At 38.0% G+C, this 15,913-nt stretch overlaps 1 protein-coding gene across 2 annotated transcripts; it reads left to right on the forward strand.

Annotated features, from left to right (window-relative positions):
- The first annotated feature begins 4,374 nt into the window (after positions 1-4,374).
- STAMBPL1 (STAM binding protein like 1) lies at positions 4,375-15,100 on the forward strand. 2 transcript variants are annotated; one of them, XM_019617641.2, is made up of 10 exons: positions 4,375-4,569; positions 5,435-5,652; positions 7,067-7,142; positions 8,542-8,637; positions 9,488-9,842; positions 10,448-10,572; positions 10,654-10,791; positions 11,451-11,563; positions 12,738-12,837; positions 14,468-15,100. In XM_019617641.2, exons 1-10 carry the CDS (start codon positions 4,486-4,488, stop codon positions 14,606-14,608), a joined length of 1,446 nt encoding a protein of 481 aa, XP_019473186.1. In that variant the 5' UTR covers positions 4,375-4,485; the 3' UTR covers positions 14,609-15,100. The 2 variants fall into 2 exon arrangements, with proteins under 2 accessions (XP_019473186.1, XP_019473187.1); XM_019617642.2 differs by having other exon boundaries at positions 14,760-15,100.
- Positions 15,101-15,913: the final 813 nt, after the last annotated feature.

A 15,913-nucleotide genomic window follows, 5' to 3' on the forward strand; every position in this document is an offset into this window, starting at 1 on the left:
TTTTTTTTCCACCAAATTCAGCTGAACATCAACTTCAAAATGCAGAAGTACAAATATTTGAACCATGGGTGACTTGTTGGCATGAAACCGTCCTTTGCCTTCATCTAGCAATGACTGGATGTTCTCTATTTCAAGTTTGCTGAGACGATTAAGTTCCATCATGGGAAATCAAGGGTTTTTTTGCACTTGCTTATTTGACTATTTTAGTGAGAAGTGACCTTCTTGTGGTTTGAGACATCTTTATTCTAGAGTTCTATAATCATCACACTTCATAGAGTAGTAAAACAGAGCTTAACAGAGTTTTAACTTCTTATTGCAGTATTAAAGGAAGCTTTTTTGTAATCACAGTATGAATATAGATCGTTACTTCCAAGAGTATCTTGTAGAAAAGTGGAATCATGCCACGTTTTAGTTCTTTTATTAGCAAATATCTCCACACCTTGATTGCAATAAACTGAAGCAAACGATTTTAATGCACTTTACATTCTACCAAAGTATCTAACAAAGGATGAATATTTCTAAAATAGTCTACTGTTAAAAACATGCAAAGAGTAAATGATTGCTAATGCCCCAGGCTCCTGTAAGTTTTAGCAGAAGTTTAGCTTGCACATTAAAAAGTGCTCTGTAAAATTTTACTGGTGATCTCTGTAATGAAGCTTTATTTACTGACAAACACTGCTGGTGGTAGGGAAGTCAGTGTAATGCAACTACATCTCTTGAAATGTAAGAAGTATGTTACAGGGAGGCAAAGTGGAAACTAGTGATTAAACTAGTCATGTATTAAAGTTCAGCTGTTTGTTATTTATAGATCTAAAAGGTCATTCAACATCTACAAATCTCATTTGAAGACACAAGAAAGACAAGCAACCTCAAGCTGACAGTAACCAGTGGCAATTCCATCCTCAAGCTTCTGCAGCCTGCAGGTGTCAGTGGCAGTGTCTCTCTGAGCTCCTCTCTGCACCCTGAGCTGCCCAGAGCTGTGTGGCTGCATGTCCCTCAGCAGAGTTTGCAGCCGGTAGCCTGGCCAGCCATGTTGGCATGCTATGGCCTCACATGGTTGGGTTGCACGGCCTGTTGGTGCTCCAAAGCCTGATCTAGGCCTGGGCCTCAGTGGTATGAACTCCTTTTGCCCAGACCAAGCTGGCTGTGCACAGCCACTGCAGACACAAACCGTGTGATTTCATTAGTTCAGTACTTCACCAGGGCTAATTAGCCTTGCTGTGCAGCCAAGCGTACCACCTGCTGCTATCACAGGTCACGGTTCTTCAGCTTGCCATCTTAGCTGGGCTCAGGCAAAGGGACTTGCTCTTTTGTGCTCACACTATTGCTAGAAACAAGCCTGTGCAGTATCCTGTGAGAGTACTACCATCTCTATCTCATTAGCCCTCTTGATACATGTTGATATACTTCATGTAGCTTGATGTTTGAGTATGCTCTAAGTTAAAGTTGCTCTCTGATTTTCATTTGCCTTCCACTTGATTCTGTGCTTGTTAGCCTGAACTGAAACAATTGTTTTTAATAACATTTAAAACACTATTTTTCTTTTTGTTTTGTTTGTTTGTTTGTACGGACATTTCTTCTTAATCAGACATTACCTAAGTCCATCTAAATTAGTTGGAGTGCCTGAAACTGTACAGCAGAAAAATGCATGTTCACTCTTAGACTTTAGAGCACTTTACACTATAGTAGACGACAGCTGCTGTTGGTATTTATCCTCCATGCTTGGGGCTGGAATGTGGTTCCCTGTATTTGCATAACTATTCTGTGTTTCTGAATATAAAATTTGTTTCAGTTACTTGCATTTCTCTTTGCTCTTGTAGAGTAAAACATGAGATTATTTCCACAAGACAAGGAGCAATTGATCAGAGCTCCTGAAGCTAAGTTCGAAAAGTCCATTTCCTCTTTCATCCGTTGTGATCCCCCTGCTCCCCTGTACTCAGTGGCCTGGCTGTGCTCAGTGCCTCACTCTCTGCACAGCTGCTGCATCCTTTCTGAGCACTGGCACAATTTGAGGAAGTGGGAGTTGCTTCTTCTCTTTAAAATACCCGATGTTGTACGTGGGTTTTGGTTCCTAATAATAGTGCTTCTTTTGGTTAAAAATTGCTCAAATACTTTCTTCGTTTAGCCTTAGATTCTTAGAGGCATCCAAGGGGTTCCATGATGCTCCCTTGCTAGTTCACAAGATTTTGGCTGGTAGATACCACAAGCTTCTTCAGCAAAGATTTTTTGGTAATGATGGAGGAAAAACAAATGGGAAAAAAAAAAAAGTCAAAAAAAAAAAAAAGGTGACTTGTGTGTTTCTCAATTGCTGCCCTAAGATTTTCCCGTTTGCTGACCAGCAAGGGCCTAGGTGGTCCAGACTTAAAGGCCTTCAAGGTGTGCTATCAGTTGAAAGAAGTGTATAATCCATATCCTATCTTGTGTCCATTTCCATGCTAGATTTTGGAGAAGGTCCATAAGGGAGACAGTGCTTGAAAAGCAGTTTTGCCATCAAGTGCCAGAGTTTAAGGAACATCTGGGCAATACTCGCATCTCAAACACAGGATTTGCATTTTGGGTGGTCCTGTGTAGAGCAGGGAATTGGACTTGATGATCTTTGTGGGATTGCCAACAGGGGGTATTCTATGACTCTATGATTCTGTGACTAAAATGAATGCTTTTTAGATCTGAGGGGTTTTTTAATTAGTGTTCCTAAGCCAGTGTATGAATGCAGAGCCTCTTATTGAAAATGTAACATGTGCTGAGCATCAGAGCTGCAGGAAAGAAGACTAATGTAAACTCTGCACTATCCAGGCTTGTAGTCCTCCCCTTTCATAGCCTACTAGGGCTGCCATGATCCAGCTAAGTTCAGGTGGAACTAGCCACAGAGAACCATAAGCTTAGCCTTAGCTAAAGGAAAACTATTTCATTACTGTGGTCCCGTGAGGCCTTTCTGCAGCCTGTGAATAGACAATGAATAGGGCTCTCCTGTCAAGATTATAATTTGTACCAGAGCTCCATTTGTATAAAATTAAATCGTTTAGATAACTTTTTTCCATCAATGCTACCACCACGGCTAATATTGACGTCTTGGGTGTAAAAGCAAAGCTTCATTGTTGGTTTTTTTTAACTTCCATTAGTGTGCAAGGGTTTTGAATACCTTAACTTGAAAAAGCTAGTCTTTAAATTAAATGCACAGATCTGTGACATGCCAGATAACAAGAATAAAATTCTTGAAAATGGAAAACATGGGAGTAAAATCAAGCAAGAATAAGTTACTTGAGATTAGGAGATAATATGTAAAAACAAGGTAAGGCTCATTCACTAAGCGTGCCAAATAAGGGATTTTGCAGTTAAGCAGGATGATTCCAATTATTTTTAAAGAAAGCATATTGCTTACATGAATTTAATGTCTCCTATAACATTTCATTATAACATTGACAACTAATGGTTAAAACTGAAGGCTGACCTAACAGACAGTGGTAGTTCCTGTAAAAATGATTCAGAAATCAGTGCTTCAGCAGCAAGTGAAAACATGATAGGATTGTTATCTTCCAACCCAGAGCCCTCCGGCTTCTAGAGAGAGAAATGCTGAGAAAAGATCTTTGCTGAACCCACAGTTGATGCTTTTACAAAACATAAAGCAATTATGTATTGCAATATATGAAGCATCTTTGACATTCAGAATCAAGCCTGTTTGTTTTGAGAGCACAGAAGTGAAAGGCCACATTAGCTGCTTCACATTTATATTTCCAGTATAATTTAGATAATTAATTTTCTTCTTTTTTATGACCACGGCATGTCTAAATATTTGTCTTTACTTGTTCAGAGCTGCTCAGGGAATAATTACCATCAGTCAACTTGTCATATTTCATTGTAATTCGAGTGGAGTTGAAGTGAACAAATTGTACAGTTGGAGCATGTGGTACTTTATATTGCTGATATGAGTTTGTATGCTGTCTTATTTTTAATTATAGGCATAGCAGGAAAAAAAATATGGGAGATTCATACTGGTTTAAAATATACTAATCATGACATATGCACAAGGAAACAGATTCTGTGCTTAGTCTTTGAACTATTAAGACTTAATGCTTAGAAGTTGGTTTATTTGCTCAGGCCTTTTTTTTTCTTTTTTTTTTTTTAATCCAAGTTGCTGTAAAGATTGTAAAAATAATTTGCTATGTTGTGTGAGTCCGCTGATAACATTAGAACGAGTCAGCTAGTTCACAAATGTTCTGTGCATTCCTACTTCAAATTCGACATGCCTGCTGAATTCTAGATTGCTAGTAAGCATGTAAGCACTTGAAACTGAAGTAATGAGCGGATACAGGCATACAAACTGATGTGACATTTGAATGTATTCTTAATCTGAATGACTTGTCCTGTTTCATCCAGCACCTGACCACGATCAGTGTACCTCTGTTAAAGTTTCCCCGGGCTGAGACAGCTGGCTGCAAATACTGAGCACTGGATTAATACTTGAGGCAGCCTATCCTTCACAGCTAGATGGAGGCTTTGAAGCAGAAGAGCAACCTCCTTGATTTGCAAACAGAGGGCAACATGGAACAACCATTCAGTATTAGTTCCTTGGTATGTATTACAAAGTGATGCTTTAATGGCTTAGTACCTTTTCAAGTAGATAACAGTTTCAGAGCAGTTCAGCAGCACTGATGTCAGCTGAGAGAGCATTTTCTTGAGTTCTGCCAGCTCCTCACCTCTTATGATTTCACTGGATTTGTGGTTCCATATGTACAGTCTTTCGGGTTTTTGTTTGTTTCAGTGGACACAGTTTAAAAGAGTTGAAGTGAACATTTTAAATAGAAAAGGTAAACCCTTTCAGCAATGTAAGAGGAAACAACTTGCAGTAGCCACTTACTTAACCACTTAGCAAAAAAGTAATTACTACAATAAGAAGCTCTGTTTCTTCTCCAGCAGAGTCAGTTCTAGATCCTTAAACTTAAACTGCCTTATCTGAAGCTGTAAAATGAACTGTTGACTGCTCCAGGAACCTTTGGTAGCTGTACAAATTAGCTGTACCCAGAAGTCATACACAGTACAGCACAGAACTGTGTAACAGCGATTTGCACCTTCAGACCTTCCACTAGATTACTTCAATAACCAAAGGTAGAACCCTTATTTAATTTCATTTTTGAAGATTTCTGAAGAAGACACATTTTGTGTCGCCTTTGGTTATTTCTGCTGGGGTTTATTTTATTTTTTTTTTTCCCCATAATTTCCTTTCTGAGATTATCTTACAGCTTGAAAAATAAGGGAGAGGGAAAGGATCCTTTCCTATTTGTAATGCAATTAAGAAACATTAGAATGCTTTAACAGTTACTAGCAGCGTAGAAACTGATACCTGTTTTGAAGATTTCTTCTGAGTTTCTTGAATAAGATCATTTACTGAAAGTGAAATGCAATATCTGGTTCTCCACGCTACACCGTTCTTTTTCAGAAAAAGCTTGTAGCTATTCCTGACCACACGGACATCTCTGTGACCCCAGAAGAGAGAGTGCGTGCCCTAAGCAAACTTGGCAGCAATATTGCAATCAATGAGGACATCACTCCACGTCGTTACTTCAGATCTGGAGTAGAAATGGAGCGAATGGCATCAATTTACATGGAGGAAGGAAATCTGGAGAACGCTTTTGTTTTTTATAACAAGTTCATAACGTAAGAAACAGTTTATAGTAATTGTAGCTACTATTCTAAGTTACAGTACTAGAGCTGTAGTTGTCAGTGGAGGGAAATAAATATTTGCAGTGAAAAATGGAGCACCCTTTTAGCTTAGGAGAAAAAATGCTCACTGTTTTCTTGCAGAATAGCTACCTTCTTTTGAGATCTTCAATCTAATTTCAGTCTTTATTATAATTTCTTCCCTACTGCTAGTGGAGTAGCCTTACCTGCCTCCTGACTGCCAGGGTGAATGAATGTAATGTACGGAGGCTGAAGTTTGCAGTACCAGGCTATACCATGAGCACTGTTCCACACAGGCTGTTGTGTATAGATCAACATGTTGGTAAAATACAGTGTAAGCCTTAACAATCCATGTTTGCATAAGATTTCTGAGACTAATCATTAAGCCCTGTGAGCCTCAGCAGATTTTAAAGGCGATAACACGGCACAGGATTTAAAAGAAAAAAAGAAAAAAAACAAGGAAGAGACAGCTTTTTGCCCCAGAAGGACTAAGCATCATCGCTTCTTAAAGCAGTAAATGCAAAATCCACAATATATGTTTGCTGTATGACTATTTTCCCCGTTAAAAAAAAAATCTGGACAGCTTTCATTACACCTCTCAAAATAATCAACTGAAAACTCTCAGTGGCAAATGTAAACTTAAGTAGCTCCCTTTGCTGTAGGAGGGATTGATTTATTTTGCTGCTTCTAAAATATGCGTATTAAAAAAAAACCTTTTAAGATTTTTTTTTTCCAGAAGAAACCTTCTTTTCTCTCTTTATTTTCCCAATATTCTGAAAACTAAACCAAATTTTTCTTCCTCAACTATGTTAAATGCATGCATCTGTCTCAAAAGAAGGTCTGGAGGTGAACATAGCATAAATTGCTGGAAAAATGATAGCAGCTGTGAATTCCAAACTTTTCTACAGTCAAGTGTTGCAATAATTTAGATGTTTGGATGGGTTAATAATCTTGCATTTAGCTGTACAGCTTAGTCTGGTAGAAATAGCTGCTTTAATGACAGTGTCTTATTTAAGATTCCTCAGTTCAGCTGAGGCAACATCAAGATAGCAGAAATAAGATTTAGTAACAATGTCTGGTGTGGAGGGGTATTTGCAGGTGCTGAGTGCTAGTTAATCCTTTTTTGACCCAACCCACTGCTAATGAGAAACAAAATATATTCAGATGTAGAAAATAACCTCCTGTCATTACCCCATGTGTCTCAAACCAGCCTGTACAAGACTTCAAAGCAATAGTTTAAACAAAGGAATGGTGTAGAAGTCTGCTCCAAATCATCTGAAATTTGGTGTTTAACACTTGCAACAAGTGAAATTGATTTTTCTGCCAAAGAAAAGCTAACAGAGCTATTCCTCTGGCTATCAAGGCAAATACGCATGTTTAATTTTTCTAGCTTGTTTGTGGAAAAGCTGCCCAGTCACCGAGACTATCACCAATGTGCAGTACCAGAAAAACAAGTCATTATTAAGGTAGGATTATGGTTTCCTGAACTTTGAGACATGTTTTCATTTCTGTTCTTTCCTATCATTCCTTTTCCCCCAGTGCATACGTAGCCCAAGGCAGCCAACAGAGCTTGAAGTTCTGATAACTTTCTCTACCAGACATTTGTGTTTTATTTTAGTTTAACCACTTGGTCATTGCTGCACATTCCAAAAGGTGAATAAGGCCAATCTCTGAACGAGTCTGTAGATTGTTGAAACCCAGGTACATCTATTTCGAAAAGTTTACGTGATAAAAACACGCTAACCTAACTGCATACAATTTCATTCTGATCTTAATTATATGTATGGCTACTGATCCAACTTCCACTGGAAACAGAAGGAAAGAGAAATGCGTGGCCTTATGATGTCTGCACATTACTTGCTTACCAGCTTAAGAATCAAAGTGAATTTTTGCTTAGTTTATTACCAAATATGTATTGTTAAGTTTCTATCAAGTTTTTTTTTTTTTCTTCCAGCATGATTCATCTTATTTTTCTAAAAGGCAATTTTCAAATACAGCCTTATAAAGAACTTAAAATCTGGAATTACTCACTGAGGATAGTTAGAATAACAATAAATGCCTTTTCTGCTTTATGCTACTGTATTTGCATGGCTTTCTCTACCTTAAAGCTACATAATGTCATATTTAAGGCTAAAATATTTCATGCCAAATGCTGACTGTTACTCACAACCCAGGATAACATCCCTGCTGAGAAAGGAAAAAGCACTCTAACGTTCACTCCCTTCTATTGCATGTGGTTACTTCCCCTCCCTTGCTTACAGCCTCTAACTTACTCTGTAGTGGCCTCTGCATCAGCTATAAACATTGATAGTGCTGGTTTTGTTTAAGTTAAGAATCTGCCAGAGCTGTCACAGAACCCACATGTGCAACTGTAGCCTTTCTTTTTTCCACCTAGAAATGGGCATATTATGCTTTATTTCTGCCCAGGGAGCTCTACAGTAAAATGTGTTGATCCTGCATGAAACACTGAAAGTTGGCCCTGGCTTTATTTATAAAATATGTCTTTAAAAAAAAAAAAAAAAAAAAAAAAAGAACATTAGTCATCACACACCTGTTAAATAGAGGTAACAGACTGCTAGAAAAACAATCTCCTCATTAGATCATTAGATAACAAGTAGTTTTATAACAGCTTCTACTTATGTAAATTAGTATAGTTTGTCAATGTGCTATGTAACCAATGTACTACGTAAGTGTAGTAAGCTGATTATTCTCTGTATAATTCCTCCTTGCTTTCTTGGGAAAAGAGCAGTATTTTTTAATTTATTTTATTTTATTTTGAAGTCTGTATTACAGATGAGTTTTGATTTTTTTTTTTTTTAATAAAAGTGAAAAGTTAACTTACCTATCTTTCTACCCCACCCAAAGAAACTGAAGGAGGTTGCATTTCCACGGACAGATGAACTGAAGAGAGATCTTTTAAAAAAATATAGCTTAGAATATCAAGAATACATGCAAAACAAAGTAAGTTTTATGTGGTTATAAAATCACTGCTGTATGAATATTTTTTGCATCTATACTTCATATAAATAAAGCAATAAAATAGCCATTCTGCACAAACCTAGTCACTGCTTAGAATCTGGGTTAGAATCTGATCAGTTGGCCATTTGAAAGTAAGCAGCGCAAGAGTGAGCTTGGAAATAAATGTGCTATAGTAGCTGCATGATAGTTGAAGAAGATCAGAACAGTTCTTTGGTATGCTCAGGTTCAGTTTTACAGGGAGAATATTGTTCAGACACTTGCATGAGTCTATAGAAAATGCATGTTGGCTGTGAGACCAGAGGGGTGGCAGAGATGGCACCTAGCATGCCTGGGGCTGGGGTGGGCACTTACACAGCATTGGGATTAAGCCCCTCTCAGCAATTCAGAGAAAACTAAGGAAAGAAATAAACAGGGGAAAGTCAACCAACCTATGCAAACATCTCTTGTTGTGTTGAAAATTGTAAGGATTTATACTTGTATCTCATCTCTTTACCACTGCTGTTCTGAAAACTACTTTTTTACTAACTTGATTTAGTAGCTAAACGAGGAAAGCGATCTCACTGCTTAAGTAAAACATAAACCATCACAGGTATGCGGCTTGGAAGGTTCGTGTTAAGACTTCCTTGCTTACAGTATTTCATTCTGTATTGTACTACTCTGGGGGGATAGGCTTGTGTTTGGCACATTAGCTAACAGCTTCCAGAAGGCTTTTTAAGAAGAGATTTTTAATATAATACACTTTTAATGTTCTTTAATACAATTAGATTGCTGCTTTCCCCTCCTTTTTATAGCCTATTTTAGTGACTATGTAACTATTTTGCTTATGTTTCAGAACAAATGTAAAACTGAATCTCTGAAGAAACTAGAGCAGCAGAAGCTGATAGAGGCAGAGAAGAAACGAATTGCACATATGAGGCAGCAGCAGCTTGAATCAGAACAGTTTCAGTTCTTTGAGGATCAGCTTAAGAAGCAAGAACTGGCTCGAGATCAGAAGATTAAAGAGAGCATGGTTATGTCTGAGCAGATAGATGGAAGTATGCTATCCTGTATTTCTGTACCTGAGAACAGTTCCTCACCTACCACACTGCTAGAGAAAAAAGAGAAGAGTGGCATATGTGTCTCTACTGGAGATTCACCTCCAGTAAACCGGGCCCTAAAACCAGCAGCTGCTTTAAGTGCTGTTCAGAGTAAGTGCATATGTTCTCTACACCTTATCTGCTTCTTTACTGCTTAGAGTAGACCATGTATTGCACATACTTGTGACAGTTGGCCTTAGAGGTCTTTTCCAACCTAATAATTCTATGGTTTGCACACTTTGAGAGAATCTGTAGTGGAATAAGCATGAATAGATAGATATACACACAACAGTTCTAGAGTTTCCTCATTTTAAGAGAGACGTACGGTTCTACAATTTCCATCTGAGCACCAGTAGGCGCATATGGAGATGGAGCCGCAGTGTCCCTATAGCATAAAGTCTGCCTGAATCTTGAGAACAGAACCAGAACCTGCAGAGGCTTCAGTCAAAGTTTGTTGAGAAGCCCTGGCCTGAGAAATGAGATCAACTCCCTGTCACCACAAGAGGCAGGCGACGGCATATCTTATGAGTTAGTGACCTCAATTCAGCATGATGTGCTTGCAGCGTAGGTGTAATCTCATTTTAGATATCTGTGATGTGATGAGTTTAATATCTTAATCTTTAATAATTTCCTCTGTGTATATTGCTTTATAATAAGGAATGTCGCTGCGTAGGCTACGTATGCATTTTTATCTCTCTCTCTCATTTGTTTGCTAGCTCAACTGGCTGAAGCACTCAGAGGTGTAATTTTACCCAGGGATCTCTGTCACAAATTTCTGCTGCTAGCAGAGGCGAACACATTAAGAGGAATAGAGACATGTGGAATTCTCTGTGGAAAACTGGTACAGTTTAACTTTCACATTTGTATGGGGAGGATACTCCTCCTTTTCCTCTAAGTTAGTTTGTCAATGTTTGTTTTACAGACACACAATGAATTTACTATTACCCATGTAATAGTGCCAAAGCAATCTTCAGGACCAGACTACTGTGACATGGAGAACGTAGAAGAATTATTTGGTATTCAGGATCAGTTTGATCTCCTCACTTTGGGTTGGATACATGTATGTATGACAGAGATTCTGGCTTTCCTGTATCAGTTCTGCATGTTATGTTTAACCAACCCCGGAAATGACAAGCCAAAGAAATAACTGGCAAGATTCAAATTAATTTCTTTGCTTAATTCTAATCATAGTGATATAAATAAGCATTGATGTTCTACCCAGATAATGAATGTCTTTTGGTTAATGAAGTTGAGGCACACTGTTTACACCACAAGGCCTGCTTTTGCCAGTGCAACTTTCGTTTCTCTCATTTTGGGGATCTTTTATTACTTCCTAGTGCCATCTATTTTCCACTGTATTCAAAATCCATTAAAAAATCTGAGGGTATTGCATTGTTTATATTCATTATTAATTATTTGAATTTCACTCTAGAGATTTTGAACAGTAAAGTAATTTCCCTTCTATCTTGTACTTCTTCATTCCACTTCTTTTCCCCCCATAATTGAAAAACGGTTTGTGCATCTGCTTGAGGTTATGTCCCATGAACTTCACACTGAGAAGCCACCCTAACAACCAAGAATCTGTGTTAATAAGAAGATGCCAACCTGGGGAAGTACCAATGCTTTTACTTGTTAAAAATTATTGTTCCTTTTTGAATGCACATTGTCCCTCACTTTCAAGAAATATTTCACGATACTGAATTTTCCTTCTTTTTGTAGACACATCCAACACAAACCGCATTCTTATCCAGTGTTGATCTTCATACTCATTGTTCTTATCAGCTCATGTTACCAGAGGCCATTGCAATTGTTTGTTCACCAAAACATAACGAGTGAGTTCTGATTTTTCTAAGTAATATGGTGATATATTTGCCTACTTCTTATCTTAAAATGGGATCAAATGCAAACAGCACACGTCAGCTGGGATGAAGAACAGGAATGAGTGTATTGCAAGTTTGTTTTCTTTAATCTATTTAGACATGCATTCCAGTCAGTCTGTAAGCACAGTATTTTTTCTGGCTTCTTTTTCCTCCTCCCTTCCCAGCTCCTGGTTTTAAATTTCTATTTATTTTTATACTCTTCTCAAACAAGTACTAATGACAGGAGCTGTTTCTATAGACTTCATTGCCAGTGGCCTACCACAGACCTATCTTCCTTCCATCTGAAGGAGGAAGTGGAAGGGTTAGACATATTTCTATAGGATGGCATGAAAGCCTCAGTTTCAAGAATAGATTGGTAAAGGTCACTCTTTGCCTAATCAGGTTCTGTTTTCTTATGTCATAAAACACAAGCAGTAAGAACCTAGTAAAAATTGTAACTGTAAGAACAAATGAGAAGATTTATAATGTTAGAGGTTTTCCAGAGACACTGTTAGAACTCTGTAATCAGAACCCAAGTGGATATGGTCCTGGACAGCCTGCTCAGTGTGACTCTGCTCATGCAGGGAGGTCAGACCAGGTGATCTTCAGAGGTTCCTTTCAATTTCTATAGCTCTGTGAATATTGTTTGGTGTGTTTGACATTTCAAGGCCCTTTGGTTAACTCTGATATTTAGACTGTGCATTTTTTGAGACTGTCTTTCTGGCCTTCTGCCTCCATAGATAACTTCTATGAATCCCATTCTAGTTGGCCAGCTTTTTGTATGAGCCATTCAGGTTGCAGAGCTGTAAATACAGCTGGAATGGTAAGTGCACAAGTGCTATGCAGCAGTGTCTGCATACTTTCTCCAATCTCTGTAGTCTCATAAACTTCATAGCTTCTGCTGGTACCCTGTAACCAACTCTAACCTGTTACTCTTGTCTGTAACATTAATTAATCTGGTGTCATCTTGTAGTTACTAGGCTATTACTGTTTCTTGGAGAAAATTATTGCAGTTTAATGTGAGTCCAGGGTATCAGAGGTGACTGAGTACCATCCCATTATCCTTCTGTTAAGTTATTTGTGTGTGAATTTCTGTACTTGCATTACATAGGCATTGCATAACAGTAGTTTCATGTTTGCTTTCCAGTACTGGCATCTTCAGACTGACTAATGCTGGCATGCTTGAAGTTTCTGCATGTAAAAAGAAGGGATTTCATCCACATACAAAGGATCCCAGGTTATTTAATGTAAGTATATGATCCAACACGTTTTTGATTATTTGAGTTCTTGTGCATAGCCCTGCAAGCAGAAATTACACCTGCTGCACTTTGGTTTCCTTTATACTTTTCTTCTATCCTAATAACTCTTCATCACCAATGAAGGTAGACATCAGGACTTTACTCAAGCAGTCAGTAGCAGCCATGAGACTTTTGTTATGCTCTGTCATTCAAATAGCACCTAATCACAAGCAGCTGCTATCAGTCACCATGTTTGTCCTACAGAGCAGCAGAACTACTTCTGACAAGTTCTTTGCAACACCAGGCAAAATTCTGTTAGGAATACCAATAGTCATAATGCAGGGGGGAAAAAAAAAAAGCTGACTCACCCAGCAGGTGGTGAGGAGTTCTGACTAGGGAACACTCTTTCTCACAAAGCAGCCTTCATCCAGCAGATGATCTCCTTTCTGAGGCTACTCCTTAAATGAGCCCAGGGGGACCCAGGGCCCATCCCTTCCAGTCAAGAGGGAAGCACAGGTGAATTGCTTGCACCTGTGCTCTCTGGATCAGCCACCTGCACCTCTTCACCACTTGCTCAATCATCACATCAGGCCGCAACATAACAGTTCCCCTACACACCACTTACTTTCAGAAATAAAAGCCACAGTTTCCACAGGAGTTGGTCCTGAGCTCTCCAGTTTTTAACAAAATAAATTAGCTCATCTCCCTCACCGTGTCATTTCAACACAGCATTCCAGCTGCTGAACGCTTCATTTTCCATTTTTTTCTACCTTCTCATAGGCTTTTTTTACTAACTACTGTTATCTTTTGATGTTTTAATAGCATAGCATGCTATGCCATAGACATTCAGAATTATCAGAAAAGTTACTGCTATCTGGAAAAAACAAAACAAAACAACCATCTTTATCTCTGAATAATTAAGATATTTTAAAGAGGGCTCATTTCAAATACAAAATAGTTCATATCTCTGGCTCAAAAATAAATAACTAAAAGATTTTAAACCTTACTTCTTTGTGGTAGGACTCCCATAGTATCAGTACTACTCAAAAAGTAAGAGAATTTGGGTTCTGTATTTTGTTTTATTCCTTTATCACTGACTCTAGGGGGATTGAGAAGGTAATCCAAGTCTGAAACAAAATCTTAAATCTTTTGTTCCAGATAAACTCTTTTCAGTGGTCCTTTATTGACCTAGTTCATGAATGAAGTTACCAGGTACTCAAACTCATAAACATTAGACACATTGCTACTATGTTGAACACAAGACATCCTGTCAAATACAATTCCCAAAACACATTAATCTTCCAACAAGAACAGTAAGAGCACAACATTCTTTTCCTGGAGGAAAAATATCAGAGGTGCTAATACAGGAAGCTTCCTGAAATCTGACTGGAACAATGCTTATGTGTGTCTGTCTGATTTACAACAAAATCTCTTCTCCACAGATCCAACATATGCTCTTATTTAGTCATGGCTGTGTCTAAAGACACAGTCCTAAATGCTTTAAAAAACACACAGAAAATGGATGGGCAGACACATCTGAAGCTTCTGCAGGATGTGAGCAGTGTTTAAGCTTCCCTTGCCACTGTCCTCCGTGCACACATTGTAACATAGCACACATCTCCTTCCTCCTCCATTTCAGGTATCCACTGCTGGGATATGTAAAGGATCACACTGTACTACGCCCTGTGTCACAACCAAACATGAAGCAATATCCTCTACAGAAATTTATTTCTTTTTCTATATTACAGTCCTTGCTTTATACAGCAGTCTACAGCTGTGAAGACAAGGTTTGTCTGTGAACAGGCGCAGTGATAGGCAGACTTAAGGCTGAATATATAGGCAAACTATTAAGCAGGCTCAGGAAGAAATAGTCTGAAATAGACTATTAATTTACTGAAAATGATTTCTGAATAATGTATTTTCTTTCACAGCCATGCACCCATGTGGTTGGGAAGGACATAAAGATAATTGTGCTGGATCTGAGGTGATACAGATGGACAGTCACAATGTTGTTATAAAAGTGGCCAAAAGAGAAAAATGGCTTCCTGTTTTTCTTACATTTTCAGAAACAACTTTTATATTTATACATTTTAGATTGAATGGTTTGGTATTTATTGCTTTTGCCTGTTTTGGAGTTACTTTGTTGCCCTGTCAAGATGGAATTCAGTGGCATTACCCCTGAAACCGTAGATGTATCATCTCACTAAAAACAACAATAAAATGAACTTCAAGCAACAGTAACGAAGTTGAAATAAATAATGCTCCCTTTGTAGTTTGTTCTTATTAACTGAGAATCACAGATATTTTTAACAGTGGTTGGCTTTTGATGACTTCCAGCTACGTAGATCTATTCATAGCTTCTTTGAATTTACATTATACGTAGCAATGTAGAGGCAAACACATCAATTCAGGGATTTTCTTTCATCCTTGCATAACTCAAGTTTATGCTAAGTCATTAACAGAAAACATAATTAAATCCTTCACCTGAGTGCTGACCATCATTGCATCCTGGAATAGTAGAGAAGAATCAGTCTTTTGGATAACTGTGTTTTTTTTCCAGCAACTCTCTAGATGAAACTCCTATGTTAAATCAAGCTCTTATCCTGACAGTGATTTCCTGGATGTGGCTAGAGTTAGGCAAAAAGATCTACCTAGAGTTAGAAGGAAGAACCATACGAAGGTATTTGCTCTTACAAGAGTTTATTTAGTGTCTGTCCCAAGAAACCTAGATGACCTAGACTTTAAATAATAAGGTTAGTACAAAAGAGTTCAGAATATGCACTGAGTCTGAAAATAGACAAAATCTGAAACCCAGCAATTATGCAGCCATGGTAAATAACAGGTGCTGCTGCAAAAAGCTTACAGGTTGAAAGGTAAGGAGTAACAGGTAGGTGAGATAAATAGTTGAGTTTAAGGCAGGAAAATAAGTAACAAAAATAAATAGCATCCTTCATCCTGAACTCTAATGAATACGGATTGCAGCAAGATCCTTAGAACTGACCTTCTTCAGATCTGTCTCAATTAATTCTTTGGTCATAAACATATTTATATATATGTATATATATATATATATATATATATATAT

The sequence above is a fragment of the Meleagris gallopavo genome, chromosome 8 (assembly GCF_000146605.3).
Source record: "Meleagris gallopavo isolate NT-WF06-2002-E0010 breed Aviagen turkey brand Nicholas breeding stock chromosome 8, Turkey_5.1, whole genome shotgun sequence".
In the NCBI taxonomy this organism is placed as follows: Eukaryota; Metazoa; Chordata; class Aves; order Galliformes; family Phasianidae; genus Meleagris; species Meleagris gallopavo.

What these genes read in the sequence shown, in the direction of transcription:
- STAMBPL1 (XM_019617641.2), top strand. Translation starts at nt 4,486, where the DNA reads ATGGAGGCTTTGAAGCAGAAGAGCAACCTCCTTGATTTGCAAACAGAG. An exon ending in AAGAATACATGCAAAACAAA is followed by an intron (nt 8,638 to 9,487) that starts GTAAGTTTTATG and finishes CTTATGTTTCAG; the next exon opens with AACAAATGTAAAACTGAATC. An exon ending in TGCTTTAAGTGCTGTTCAGA is followed by an intron (nt 9,843 to 10,447) that starts GTAAGTGCATAT and finishes TTTGTTTGCTAG; the next exon opens with CTCAACTGGCTGAAGCACTC.